The sequence below is a fragment of the Octopus sinensis genome, linkage group LG13 (assembly GCF_006345805.1).
Source record: "Octopus sinensis linkage group LG13, ASM634580v1, whole genome shotgun sequence".
In the NCBI taxonomy this organism is placed as follows: domain Eukaryota; kingdom Metazoa; phylum Mollusca; class Cephalopoda; order Octopoda; family Octopodidae; genus Octopus; species Octopus sinensis.
In genome coordinates, this window is record NC_043009.1 from 64,240,073 (window position 1) to 64,254,830 (window position 14,758).

A 14,758-nucleotide genomic window follows, 5' to 3' on the forward strand; every position below is an offset into this window, starting at 1 on the left:
AATAAATCGTACTTTATCTCCTGTCTTTCTCATATTCATTTAACACAGTGGTACCTCGGTTTACGAACGTCTCGGATCACGAAGAAATCGTGCATTATATCTATCTATCTATCTATCTATCTATCTATCTATCTATCTATCTATCTATCTATCTATCTATCTATCTATCTATCTATCTATCTATAGGTACGACGACGAGCTCGGGGCGAACCTGGACGTCGACGAGGAGTACCTGACCCACCTGTTCAGGACGACTTTCGGGCCAGGGCCCATGGACAACTTCCAGAGATCCCTGGCCTGGCAGTGCTACCGAGAAGCGCTACCCGTTCGGGATAAGCTCTACAGACACGGCTCGAGAAACACGGGGCCGACCTGCCCGAGATGCGGTCAGAGCGACGAAACCGTTCTGCACGCACTCGTGCAGTGTCCAACAATTTCCGACCTGTGGGCTTATGTCGAACAACTGCTGTCACGTGTGGGACGAGTCGGTTTATCAGCTGAGTCTATCGTCAATATTGTCACGCCTCCTTCCTTCAAACGGGAAGGAAGAGCTATTTTCATCATCCTTGTGGCTATGGCGAAAGAATGTATCTGGTGGACGCGTCTGAAAGGATTGGAGACAAACACTTTCCTCTCTGGTCAATCTCTCATCAACTTCTTCAAGTACCACTTGAAAAGGAAAGTGAGAGTAGAGAGGCAAGTTTTGTCTAGCGAATGTTTTAATAAAAGATGGGTGAATGTAGCAAGGATGGCACGTATGAATGACGAAGCCACCTTGAGCATAATCCTATGAACCCAGAAATTGAAAACAGAGGGTTACCCACTTGCAAACAAATGTAGTAACATATAACAATATTGACCAAGGTTACCGTGGTCTTTTTCGTAGGCTTTTCTTCCCACGGATAAACCTTACTTGCTTTCCCCTTTACACCATATATCATAACACTGTGATACACGATCCCTATTGATCGTTCTTTTTTTTCCTCTTCCCCTTTTTTTCCCCTTTTTTCTTCTTTTTTCATTTCTCTTTCCTTTTGTTCCTTTTCCTTTTCTTTTTTTTTCTTTTTATTCTTTTTATTTTATTCAATTTTTTTTTGTTTTTTGTTCTTTTCTTCCCTTTTACGATCCCTCTTGATCGAAAACCTACGCCACCCCCTTTTTTTCTTTTGTTTTTTGTTCTCTTCATCCCCCAAAGAAAGCTCTACCTTGTAACTTGTCCCATCTGTGTGCAGCCCTGTGTGGCCAATAAAGAAACTTATCTATCTATCTATCTATCTATCTATCTATCTATCTATCTATCTATCTATCTATCTATCTGTGTATATATATATATATATATATATATATATATATATATATATATATATATATATAGCACGATTTATTCGCAATCAGAGTTGTTCGAAAACCGAGGTACTATTATATATATATATATATATAAATAGATATATACACTGCTTCACCAACATATCAAATTATGGTTACTTTATATCTAAAAACGAAGGCGCTGTTACATGCTACCGGCAGCTGTCAAATATTTCCCTCCGAGATTCTACGCTGCGCACTTAAGAAGAGGAACCCTTGTATCTATAACAGAATAAACCAGGCTGTTTGAGAAAAATGAACGAAGAACTTACTACTCGAGAATTCAAAGGTCTGAACACTCATTTTTCTTTTCAACTTGTTAATTTTCTGTCTGATTACACAAAAACACACGCGCGCACACACAGACACACATACATACATGTGTATATATCTATGTCTGTCTGTCTGTCTGTCTATCTATCTATCTATCTATCTATCTATCTATCTATCTATCTATCTATCTATCTATCTATCTATCTATCTGTCTGTCTGTCTATCTATCCATCTATCTATCTATCTATCTATCTATCTATCTATCTATCTATCTATCTATCTATCTATCTATCTATCTATCTATCTATCTGTGTGTGTGTGTGTGTGTGTGTCTGTATGCATGTATGTATGTATGTATGTATGTATCTATATTTCTGTGTGTGAGTGTGTGTGTGAGGCGTATATGTTTTCTAGTCACTTTTATGTTATCGTTCGAGGTAGCAGCATTTTCTACATATATTAAATGCTTATAGTCCTATCAATTTATTCCTGTTTGGTACTCTTAGTTTAAACTTTTTCAACATAATATTCAGTGATGCTGTCTTAGAAATTTGTTATCAAAATAAATTTTCTTTTGTTTTCAAATTTAGATTTGTCAACATCTGAAATTACGGAGAAAATATTAAAGGAATGTGGCGGATATGGGTTATTTCAAAAGATACTCACTATTTTTGTTTTAATATTTGTAATAGTCGATGCTCTTGGAGCTTTAGCTATGGTATTTATAAGGGAGACGGTTCCATTTGCTTGCTATCCTGCAAATTTCAATGAATCCATGATTCCATCAAATATTTCTTTGGATGAATTCTTAAATGATGTAACTGTCAAAAAGGGGAAATGTTCCGTGTATAACCTGGATACGGAAGACGGATTCTATGTCCTACCCACAAGTAATTCTACGAAGGAACCGTGTAATTACGGTCGAAAGTTCTACACTGAGGACTTGTCCTCTATTGTATCTGAGGTAAGTAATGCTAACTTCATGGATTAACGCTGTTGTTTATCATATAATTATGTATTATTCTACGACCAATAGAACGGAGAGCTGTCTATCTAGCAATCCACGTAGATATCGAAAATAAATATCTGTTTTGTGATGTACATAAAGACAAATTTCTGCAGACTGATCTTAAAGAAATTAAATAATGATGAATGCTGTGAGAAAATATTTTTGAAGTGTTCTCATCAGAAAAGAGATGACTAGATTGTTGAAAGAGTTATCAACAAGGTAGAAGTGAGTATTAACGGTTGAAAGGTATGGAAAGCAAGAGTAATCAGTCGCGTGGTAAAATGAGCTGAATTTAAAACAATTGGTTAACATTTTGCACGACACAAGTCCCCGCTGACCGAATATTCTTGATTTTTTTTCTGTATGTGAAATCATTTCTACTGATCAAGCAGCTATGTGATGGTTACTCTCCACTAAGTAGGTTTAATGATATCGAAACATGTTATATATATGAAGTTAACTATCTCTTCTGTTGGCCTTGTACGTATGAAATATCTCTCCTTCTTTATAATAGCCAGTCATTCGACGTCTGCGATTTTCAACATGACGTGACAGCGATTAACATATAATTCTCCGTCACTCAATGTCTTCCTTCCTGTTCCTAGATTTCTCATTCTTTCTGAAGAAGACATTAAGCTCGAAACGTAATCAACTACTACCACTTTCTTCCTTCACAATAACTGTAAAACTAATTCGTATTAATAATCATAATCGTTCCCAGTGTTTACATCAGGTACCTTTCCTCCCCACCTATGTATATATATATATATATATATATATGTGTGTGTGTATGTGTGAAGGACCATGGCTCAGTGGTTAGAGCGTCAGGCTCACAATCCTGAGGTAGTTAGTTCGAATCCCTGACCGGGCTGTGTGTTGTGCTCTTGAGCAAGACACTTTATTGCACGTTGCTTTGTTTCTCTCAGCTGTATAAATGAATTGCAACGTCACAGGTCCCAAGCTGTATCGGCTTTTGCCCTTCTTTTGGATAACATCGGTGGCATGGAGAAAAGGGGGAATGGGGCTGGTATGCTAGGGCGACTGCTGGTCTTCCATAAACAACCTTGCCCGGACTTGTGCTACGGAAGGTGACTTTCTAGGTGTAATCCCATGGACATTCATGTCCGAAGCGGGTCTTAAATAATATATATTTATAAATATAAAAATGGAACAAAAACGTAATAGAGAGCATTAAAACGTTCGGACAGACAGAACACACAAAATCGGACAAGAGAAACAACAATCAGAAGGACAAGCAAAAAAGACGGGTCAATTTTGGCTTTCTTTCTTCAGTCAAGTCCCAGAAGTCACGACCATTTCGGGCAGTTATTGAGATGGTTCGATCTGGTTGTCCCTTAAAAAGTCTAGGCTAAGTGCATTAAACCCCTTTGTAAAAAAGCTAATAAATTTGTACGGCTAAAAAAAAAACGGAGAACATGCTACAGAATTACGAATACAAACAGCAAGAAATAACAACAGGCGTCTTTCGAACTGAGAACGATTCAAATTGTGCTGGCATGTATGGAGTAAAAGCATAAAGGCAGGAACATGGAAGATGGACACAAGAGGTGTTGATAGTCGGCAGTAAGGCCAAGAAAGAAAGATCATGGTTGGCCGGACACCGGTCACGTGGAAAGAGGAGAAATTGGTAGGGGACAGCGGGATTGGAGGATTAGAAAAAAAAAATCAGAGACAAAGGGAAAGATGCAGGGGAGATAAACGGGTGGGAAAAATAGTGGAAGTTAAAGAAAGAGGGCGAAGAAATGTGAGAGTGCGGGGGTGGGGGAAGAAGAAAAATGAGCGGGGGAATAAAAGATAGAATAAGAGTCGTACAAAATTTAGATCGATACCTACTATAAGTAAGAAAATGGAAATATAATATTTAATAAAAATTTATTATCTGCAAAAATCAAACAAGATTCCCTACAACTGTTTCTATTAGGCCTAAAAGATTAAATAGTAATAAATAAAATCCATACATTTGGCAAAATTTCTTCAGAGGAGTAGAAAAAAGATACACCGTTAGGTTTTTAAGTGTTGTATTTTAGAATCATCTCATCAGTCTGCAGTGATGATTCTAATAAATGTTATATCTCCATTTTCTTACATTCTTTTGAATAATTATAAACCGTGATTTATATATAAGTCTATTGTTTTATGAATATTACGTATTAAACAAACGTTAAGTATTAAACCACCATTCACTGGATGATACCATCCCTTTATAAGGGTAATTTAAGCTTTAATTGAGATTGTATATTATATATATATATATATATATATATATATATATATATATATATATATATTATATATATTATATATATATATACAAAATAAGAAAATGGAGAAATACACCTTAATCAATAATCAACTACCAGATAATACCCATTCACATAATTTATTAACCAACTCCATATGAACATCAAGGTCAAACATAATAGTACAGAACAAAACAGTGCACATCAATGAGTAATATGATTACTTATTGTATCATATTACTCATTGATGTGCACTGTTTTGTTCTGTACTATTATGTTCGACCTTGATGTTCATATGGAGTTGGTTAATAATTATGTGAATGAGTATTATCTTGTAGTTTATTATTGATTAAGGTGTATTTCTCCATTTTCTTATTTTGTATTATATATATATATTATATATATATACTTTATATTTAAATGCAGCCGAACTATAACAAAAGCTGTTTCTCAGAGTTTCACGTTCCCATTCGTCGGACAGTTTTGTTAAAACTGCCCGATGAACAGGAACGCAAAACTCTGAGCAACTGCTTTTGTTATATTTCTGCTACTTTTAAATAAAGCATATTACTCTACCTCTGGTATTCGAGTACTCTTTATTCCACCTTGTTTCACATTTATGTGCTTACTCCGCCGGTATATATATATATATATATATATATATATATATATATATATATATATATGTATATACTAAGCAATAAGGGTTTAGCAACGAGTTGCCTTACCACATACCGAATTTAGAAATAGCAGTCAAAGGGTTATAGCTATTTCTTCTACTAAAAAGGGAGATCTCAGTAAAAACAGCATTTGGAAGGCAGACACAAACAGGTAAGAGAGAATGAATTGACTGCAATCTATCATACATTTTTTTAGTTATCCACGGACGTACGTTTCGAAATCAAGTTTTAAGGAAAGCATAAGAATTAGATATTAAATATTAAATAATTCTATCTTACCGAAACTTCTTTTCTCTTCAGCGTAGAATACTATAATCATAAATGATTATATATTGAATTTTGAGATACCAGAAGGCACCAACTCAACTCAGTATCAGAGCGAGCTAGAATCCGCAACTGGTATCACCGAATTCAATATATATATACACATATATATTATGTATATATGTATATGCACGTGTACATATGTGTGTGTGTGTGTGTGCGTGTGTGTGTACTTGTGTGTGTGCTTGTGTGTGCATGTCTGTGTGTGTGTGTGTATGTAAATATTGATTTTATCGAATGGAATTCTAGAAGTGTGACAAATTCGCACTTATTTCAATTGTGTTTTTTTTGCGTGTAATATTTATAGCTGTTATCTATAATTTGTTATCTGTGTCTAATGAATAACTACTTTTAAAATGTTTTTCTCTTCAGTTTGAGTTGGTTTGTGACAAAGAATGGCTGAAAAATATTGCAGTGTCTGCAATTTTTGCGGGTATCCTTGTTGGAAATTTAGTCTTTGGTATATTTTCAGACAGGTAAGTGTTAAAAGTTAGCTGTGTATAAGAATATGATAGGTTGCATCAAAACGTTCCCGGACTATTTCTGTAGCGCGCCAACAGGTGGCAGCACACGGTTGCGTGCGCAGTGAAAGCTAGTAGCGACCTTCATGAGGCTGTATGCTGTGTGACAGTCCTATGTTTACTTCACAAGTTGTGAAATTCGTGTTTTTTGTGATCACGTGTATGCTGTCGTCTGTGATTTTGTCATTGACTATAATGGAATGGCCAGCCCAATCCACCGATTGAAATCCCATCGAAATTGTACGGGATGAATTGGAGCGCAGAGTGAAAAAGTAACAACCAAGTAGTGCAGAAACCCTCGGGACAGTCTTACAAGAGGAGTGGCAAAATATTACCAGCGAATATTTGCTTTCATTGGTCGAAAGAATTGACAGAGTTTGATTCACAGTGATCAAGGCGAAAGGCGGATATTTCGTTGAGTCTATGATCTCGAGTTTTTCTCTGATTTTTCACAGTTTTGGTTATTTGCTGAGTTAATTATGCCATTCAATGAATGTCACTATACATTAAGAAAATACTTCACCAGAATCTCTCAGTCATTTCCATTTTGTAGATGTTTTTACAAAATAAGTTTAGGTGACCTAAAACTTCCAAATTATCTCCTTCTCTCTCTCTCTCTCTCTCTCTCTCTCTCTCTCTCTCGGTACATATGTATAAACGTACGCGCATATATACAAGTGCTCATGTGTGTGTCACTGTGTGTAAGCCGTCAAAGAATCCATAAGCCAGGAAAATTGCACTCGTATATCTGTCAGGAGAGTGGATATATTAATCGAAGTGTACAGAGCTATATATCCATTATGGCTGATGAAGTAGTAATAAACATCAGGAATCACTTAGTACGAGCAATCGCACTGTAAATATTCTGATGGATAAAACCAGGCTTGCTTCGTTGGATTAGGAATATTATCAGGAGTATAAATTTCAAACAATTACAAAGAATACGGAGACTGGTAAATCGTCAACTTATTTAATTTTATAGACGGCATGCAGCATAATTATGCTGTATTATGGTATGTGGCTGAAATTTTCATGATGTACAAGTCTCTAGATTCCTTTTTAATTTATTTGAAATATATATATATATATATTAATCGACGTGACAGAATTACATATCCATTATAGCTGACCTTAGCAATCGGTTTCACACTAGGGGTTCAACGGAGTGTTAGGTAACAATCCGACTATGTTATCCCACGTTCTTCAGAGACTGCACAAGGTTACATAATCGGTCTGTTACTGCACACTCAGTAGGACCCCTAGTGCGAAACCGAGTGGTAAGATCGGCCATAGGGGATATATAGCTCTGTACACTTCGATTAATATATCCGCTCTCCTGACAGATATACGAGAGTATTATTTCATGGCTTATGGAGTCTTTGACGGTTTACACACACACATGTATATATGCGCGTATGGCTATACATTTGTACAGAGAGAGAGAGAGAGAGAGAGAGAGAGAGAGAGAGAGAGAGAGAGAGAGAGAGAGAGAGAGAGTACGAGAGAGAGAGAGTACGAGAGAGAGAGAGAGAGAGAGTGAGAGTGTGTGTTTGTGAGGAATAATGACAGAACAAGAAAGAATTAACTGAGAATAGCTTAATAATTTGACAAGTGGAGAACGGAAGCTTCAACAAGTAAAACAAAAACAAAAAAAAACTACAAGCTGCTTCGTTGACAAAGTTTAGAACCGTAATTTGTCTGAATGATTTTATTTTTGGCAGATTCGGCCGATATAAAACCTTCTGCATTGGAGAAATAGTTTACATGGTTTGCAGTTTAACCAAAATAAATGCACCAAATTATATTGTGTTCGTCGTTATGTATTTTCTGGAAGGATTCGGATCTGCAGGCACCTATATAATCTTATACACCATTCGTAAGTGTTTTAACAGTCTTCTTATGCCAACTATTCGTTATTCGTTATCTTGCATTTTAAAAGTTCCATGCAAAAGTCTCCAGCACTACAGAGTGCACCTTCGGGTTCTTGAGATGTGCTTCGTTGTCTCTTGAGAAAAGGGCGTAGAACTGCTTTCCAAGCTCCGTCTGATATGTTTTGTTGATGGTTTTTGTTTTGTTGGTTCTGCTGTTACTTTAATGTTTCATCTGTTTGGTTTTTAGAACGTACCATACATTTTTTTTGCTATTTTATTAGCGGCATTTCGTCTGTTCTTACATTCTAAGTTCAAATTCCGCCGAGGTTGACTTTGTCTGTCATCCTTTCGGAGTTTTGACATCATCATCATCATCATCAAGGCGGCGATCCGGAAGTGTTGTTAGCACTCTGGAAAAAAAAGCCATAGCAGCGTTTTCGTCCTTCTTTACGCTCTGAGTTCAATTTCCGCCGAGGTTGACTTGGCCTTTCGTCCCATCCAAGATGATAAATTAAGTGTACCAGTGAAGCACTGGGGTAGAAATACTTAACTAGTTTATTGACTTTAGAAGCACAACAGGAACCAAGTGGAAAACATAAATGTATCTCACACTAGGTTTTCTGTCATCAACTGTCCTGCTCTTCACAAAATCAGAATTTTGTTAAGATGCATAGCGGTCCATCCTCTTCTATATACAATCGGAGCTGGAAGGATAAAACTGAATCAGATCCGAATTAAAATCAAAATGCAATGGTACATAAGTAATTACTGAAAACAATTATACAAAATGTTTTGACGAATATGTTGTTCATTTGCATTTTTAAAAATGATTTATCATTTCCTCAAAGACAGAAATTCAAAAATCTTAGGGCCAGTGGCCGATTCTGTTGTTTCTGCAAATGCTGAAATTACCGATGTTTGAAGTTTTAGACAAGAAAATAAATAAGGTATGACATGTAAGTACTTCACCTAATATGAGAAGGCAGTTTAAGGCAGCGAACTGGCAGAATTGTCAGCTCTCCAGGCAAAATGCTTAGTGGCATTTCGTCCGTCATGACGTTCTGAGTTCAGATTCTGCTAAGGTCGAATTTGCCTTTCATCGCTTCAGGGCCTATCTCTGAATCTGCTGTTCTTGTTCCAACATTTGAAACCAAAATATGAATCAGTGTTTGTTTGTTATACAATTAAATTGACATAAATGCCAGTGTGATATTTTCCCCTTTATTACAGTGATAGAATGTGTCTCTCAGAATTACAGAATGCGCTTGAATTTTGCTTTTCATGGAACCTTCGCTGTTGGAGAAATAATTCTAGGCGGTGTGGCGTATTTACTTCGTAAATGGCAGCATCTATTGTATGCTGCATGGTTTCCACACATTCTGATATTCATTATTGCTTTGAAGTAAGTAAATCTTCGCATGATTTAACGATAATCTCGCTGAATAATGTTCAAACTTATTATTTACAGCTTTCTAAAGTTAATTATTAGTGTTATGTTATTATCGATTTACACTAAATATTTTATAAGTTCGATTTCAATTTTTCCAAGAATGCTAGATTACCTCATTGTCTGTAAATGATTCTTATTCGGCAGATATCTTCCTGAATCTCCTAGATGGCTTCTTAATAAACAAAGATTCGCAGAAGCTGAAAAATCCTTCAACAAGATCGCAAAGTTAAATGGAAAAGACAACGAGGATATGGTAAATCTGATTCGGGAACTTCAAAGGAAAGCTGAAAGCAAGTCCAAATTCGATGATGCAGTTGTGGAAAATGAAAATTTTGGATATAAGCAAAGAATTTCTGAAAAGCCGAAAACTGTAATTGATTTATTAAAAAGGCCGCGAAGTGCGATGATTTCTATAAACATTTGGTTTAACTGGTAAATATTTTATCTTCATAGTTAAAAATTATAGGAAATGCTTAGCTAAATAGTCTACTGTAACATCTATGGTTATATCGTAGTAACTGCGCGCATATAAATCGGCCTAAACATTAGCCAGTCTTTATAAATAACTACTTTCGGAAGCTATCATTAATACATACATACATAAATACATGTACAAAATACATACATACATATTTTCATACAAACATACCTACATCCATTCACACACACACACACACACACACACACACACACACACACAACACACACACACACACACACATGCGATAAAGTAATAACCTAAGGATTCGTCGATTATTCAAGATTTTATTAATCCAAGAATATTTTTATTGCAGGTTTGTTAACAGTATGCTTTACTACGGAGTGACATTAAATTCTGTTGAAATGTCCGGAAATCGTTATGTAAACTATTTGATGATGGCAGTAATAGAAATTCCAGCCACCCTTCTTGGGTGTATAACCTTTCATTGGTTTGGTCATCGTAAGCCGATCGTTTTCTTCATGGTATTTGGAGGAATTAACTGTATTGTCTCAAACTTTGTGCCAAAAGGTAATATTTTATTATATCAGTTATTAGTATTATTTTAAATATTGCACATATTAAGTATATCATGCAGTGATATCATTTTATAATTTTCTGGACGGTTACGACTTTTAAACGATGAACAATTATAAGTATCTTATATATATCTATATCTGTGCACGCGCGTGTGTATGTGCGTCATTCCAAAAATATGTTGATATCAGTTTGATATTACCAGTAGTCACCGTTCTTTAACCTTCAGTGCACGAGACACGCATACGCAACATAGAATTTTCATACCAGGCATACGCTACCTACACGAAAAGAAGCCTTGAAAATATTGGTTAATTTCGACTTAAGAACCCCGTCATTTTAATAGTTCAATAATACAATCGCTAATTATATGAAGCAAATTGTCTTCTATTACATCATGTGACCTCCTTATTTTGAAACATTACTCGACGAACGAAATTGTCATGGCGAGTTACAAAGATGAGTGTTTGTTACCCTCACTCGAGAAAGTTTACGAAATACCGACTTGACTCGCTACAGAAAAGTTCGGTATACGATCCTAAGTATTGTGGGCGTAAAAACCGGAATAAACTACCGTAAAAGAAAAAATTGTTCAACATTCTAATAGTTACCCTTATTCACTGCCCTCGACCTGTAAAATATTTGATGTACATCGAAAGTTTAAAAAAATGGAGTTGGCTCCGGGATTTGAACCCAGAACGAAAATAAAAAGTATCAAAACCTAACAAATATCTCAACGAATTTCGTCCTACGTTTTAGTCAGTTTTCTGCCTTGTGTAAATCATCTGCACACAGGGTAACCACCCGACTAGATACTTTAATGTCATCAGATTATACAATTTCAGATCGTCATACATGGGAAACTGCAATAATATTGTTTTCAAATTTTGGCACATGGCCAGCAACCCCGGGACAGATGCTAAGTCGATTACATCGACTGGTACTTGATTTATTGACCTCAGTGGAATTTAAAGTCAGAACGTAAAGATGGACGGACGGAATGCCGCCAAGCATTTTGTCCGTCATGCTAATGATTCTTCCAGTTCGCCACCTGACCTAATTTTGCCAAAACAATTCTCCTAAAACTATAAGTACTCTCGAGTTTTTGAGTCATTTGCTTGATCCTGTCAAACATTGTATTCCTTTGATAAAGTCCTAAATATATTTGTCAATTTCTTACATAGTAACGATGACAGCCGACTTTCTACCAGCTTAAAGATCATAGTAACCCAACTCCACAAAAAGTGATTAATTCGGTTGATTGTTAAATACTTATTCACTGACTGGAATTAACTCACTATTCTCTTACAGCCTACAGAATTCTAGAGCCCTAATCCTCTTCTATCTAATTCTGTTCTTTCGACTAATGAACGAATTATGATTACAATAATTAATTTTTTTCTCTCACTGTGCTAAAATATATTTTCAGCTAACTTTTGGTTTCCTCTGATGTTAGCTGTTTTCGGGAAGCTGGGTGTGACAGCATCATTTTTCGGTATTTATTTAACCTCGGTAGAACTATTTCCAACGGCTGTACGGTACGTGCAATGTTTTACCATTTGAACAAGAATTTTTGCATTAATCACAATGTGCTTTAATTGGAATGATTCTGATATAAAATATATTGGGCCCACTGTATGCTTAATTCAGAAAGGTTATCGTTCTCCAGTTCGATAATAGAAAATTATCCACATGCTTGCATTTACTGAAAGTTCTTTTCTTTCTAGAATTTAGTTGTTCGGTGGAGTTCTTGGATTGAAAAAACAAAAAGGATAGGAGTTCTTTCGGTTATAAAAAAGGTCTGTATAGCCGAAAGGGATATTGGGTAGGAGGAGAAATAGAGAAGGTGCTTACCCAAAATACCAATGCGTTTCCTCATTGACCCCGCATCCTGAATGCCTCTGGTATCAAGTACACCTAATAGTCTTTCATTCCGTCACTTGGTTTATTTTTATGTGTTTATATAGTTGCCCTAATTTCTAGTTTTGGTAATATTTTTTTTATTTTCCCGTATATTGACTATAATTATGTTGTATATAAATCAATTCTTGCGAGCAGACACACAAGCACATACATGTAATCAGAAAAACGACATTCGTGAATACATAGGGAAACACACACACACACACGCAAATACACACACTCATACACACACACAAAGAAGAAAGAAATTAGGAAAGAATCATCTGCTTACACCCCCTTACAGTCCCCTTATCTCTCACAACTATCTCCGGACCCCTGCATTTCATTCAATTGAAACTTAATATCAATATCCAAGGTTTGCAAAGTATGGACCTCATTCCCACCGTGGGGTCTTAGCCTTGGCAGTATCTCAGTCAATATAGATGGAAATGTGTTACAGTGGAAAATAGATTATCATTCGCTACATCTCTCTATCAAGTTGTCTCTCTCAATCTCTCTCTTCCTTATTTATTCCATCTTTTTTTGTTTAACGATATACTCAAATGCACATATCTATAGAGAAATCGACAGGAACAACCATTTACAGTGTTGCCGTGAAGTGTCAAAAACCCAACGTTTCGGATAGAGTACTTCTTCAGGGGAAACATCTTTCATGTGTTAAAAATTTTAGATTTTCCACTCCCAAGGGCATTTTCATTCTACACTTTCAGTCGATTTCTCTAAATTCTTCAAGTTTTGCTGATGCCGATCATCACCGGTCTACTTGGAGTCTCTTTATTCTAAACTTGTCAATCTATATATATAAAACTGAGAATGTGTGTCTGTCTGTCTGTGTGAATCCCTAAAACTTGAGAACTACACAATCAATTTCATTCAAATTTTACACATGCCTTCCTTAGGGTCCATGTAGTGTCATGGGCAAGAAAGTTTTAACTTTTTGCCTAGAGCGAGCCCACAGCATATCATATCTTCTCCACACCACTGGTTTTAAATTCATATTAATCAAATTAATATTCTCTTTTTTCTAAACTTGTCAATGTTTATATAAAACGTATTCTGTTTTCTTTTATATTCCAGCAACAGTGGCATGGGAACTGCTTCATCGTTTGCTCGAGTTGGTGGAATTCTTGCACCAATAATTCTTGGACTTTCCATATATGGCTCTTGGATACCTCTTAGTTTCTATGGAGTCTTCGGAATTGTTGCTGGATTGCTGATCCTTTTACTTCCCGAAATGAAGGATGCTTGCTTACTTCAAACAGTGGAAGATATGCATAATTTGTAGATTTATCATTGAAAACTTCTTTCGAGTAATTAAATGGAAAGAAGAATGAAATATACAAACGTCTAATATCAAATTTCTAACACTATACTGCATTGATTTAAGTATTTATTATTTGTTACACTTACATCATATTATAACATCTGTAAAAATCCCAGGTGTACAGCGGTGGGTTATAATCGGCTGAACTGACTCCATCATATTACAACTTTATCATTTATCGATACTTCACTCAAGCTGGGTTACGTATTATCTGGCAATGTTACAGACACCTGTCGAATAGAATGGACACTAGAACGATGGAAGTCTCACGATGGCAATGTATTCTCCTGAAAGCCTTCAAGAGTGTAAAACCACGTTTAAGTTACAGAGTTAATGTCTTCGATAAATTTAATTCTTCGTCAGTAATAGTAGCGGACACTGAGAAAAGTTTCAAGATGGCGGAGAAAGTGTTTACCACTATTTTGCATGGTTTTGAGGTGATGCATGTTGCTGTAGGTGTTTACTTCCTGTTCATCCTAGATGAAGCAAAAGAGCCTATAGAATAAATATCGCATTTATTTAAAAAAAAAAAACAAACAAACACCGGGGTCGATTTATTTGACTGAAACCCTTGAAAGCGGTACCCAAAGATGGTCGCGGTCAAATGAGCGAAACGAGTAAATGAGGAATATCGCATCTTGAGTTCCATAATTAGAACGAGACTTTTGAATGAAAAGAGGAGGAAAAGAAAGAAACAAGAATGAAATGATTTTAAGGTATTTTCTTAAAATAAAAAAAAAAA

General features: G+C 35.8%; 1 protein-coding gene across 1 annotated transcript; it reads left to right on the forward strand.

Annotated features, from left to right (window-relative positions):
* Positions 1-1,511: 1,511 nt before the first annotated feature.
* On the forward strand, positions 1,512-14,758 carry LOC115218329 (organic cation transporter protein-like). Its single transcript, XM_029788079.2, has 9 exons — positions 1,512-1,654; positions 2,229-2,602; positions 6,285-6,388; positions 8,155-8,309; positions 9,535-9,706; positions 9,899-10,186; positions 10,549-10,763; positions 12,199-12,307; positions 13,770-14,758. Exons 1-9 carry the CDS (start codon positions 1,621-1,623, stop codon positions 13,975-13,977), a joined length of 1,659 nt encoding a protein of 552 aa, XP_029643939.1. The 5' UTR covers positions 1,512-1,620; the 3' UTR covers positions 13,978-14,758.

What these genes read in the sequence shown, in the direction of transcription:
- LOC115218329 (XM_029788079.2), top strand. Translation starts at nt 1,621, where the DNA reads ATGAACGAAGAACTTACTACTCGAGAATTCAAAG. An exon ending in TTTGGTATATTTTCAGACAG is followed by an intron (nt 6,389 to 8,154) that starts GTAAGTGTTAAA and finishes TATTTTTGGCAG; the next exon opens with ATTCGGCCGATATAAAACCT. An exon ending in ATATTCATTATTGCTTTGAA is followed by an intron (nt 9,707 to 9,898) that starts GTAAGTAAATCT and finishes CTTATTCGGCAG; the next exon opens with ATATCTTCCTGAATCTCCTA.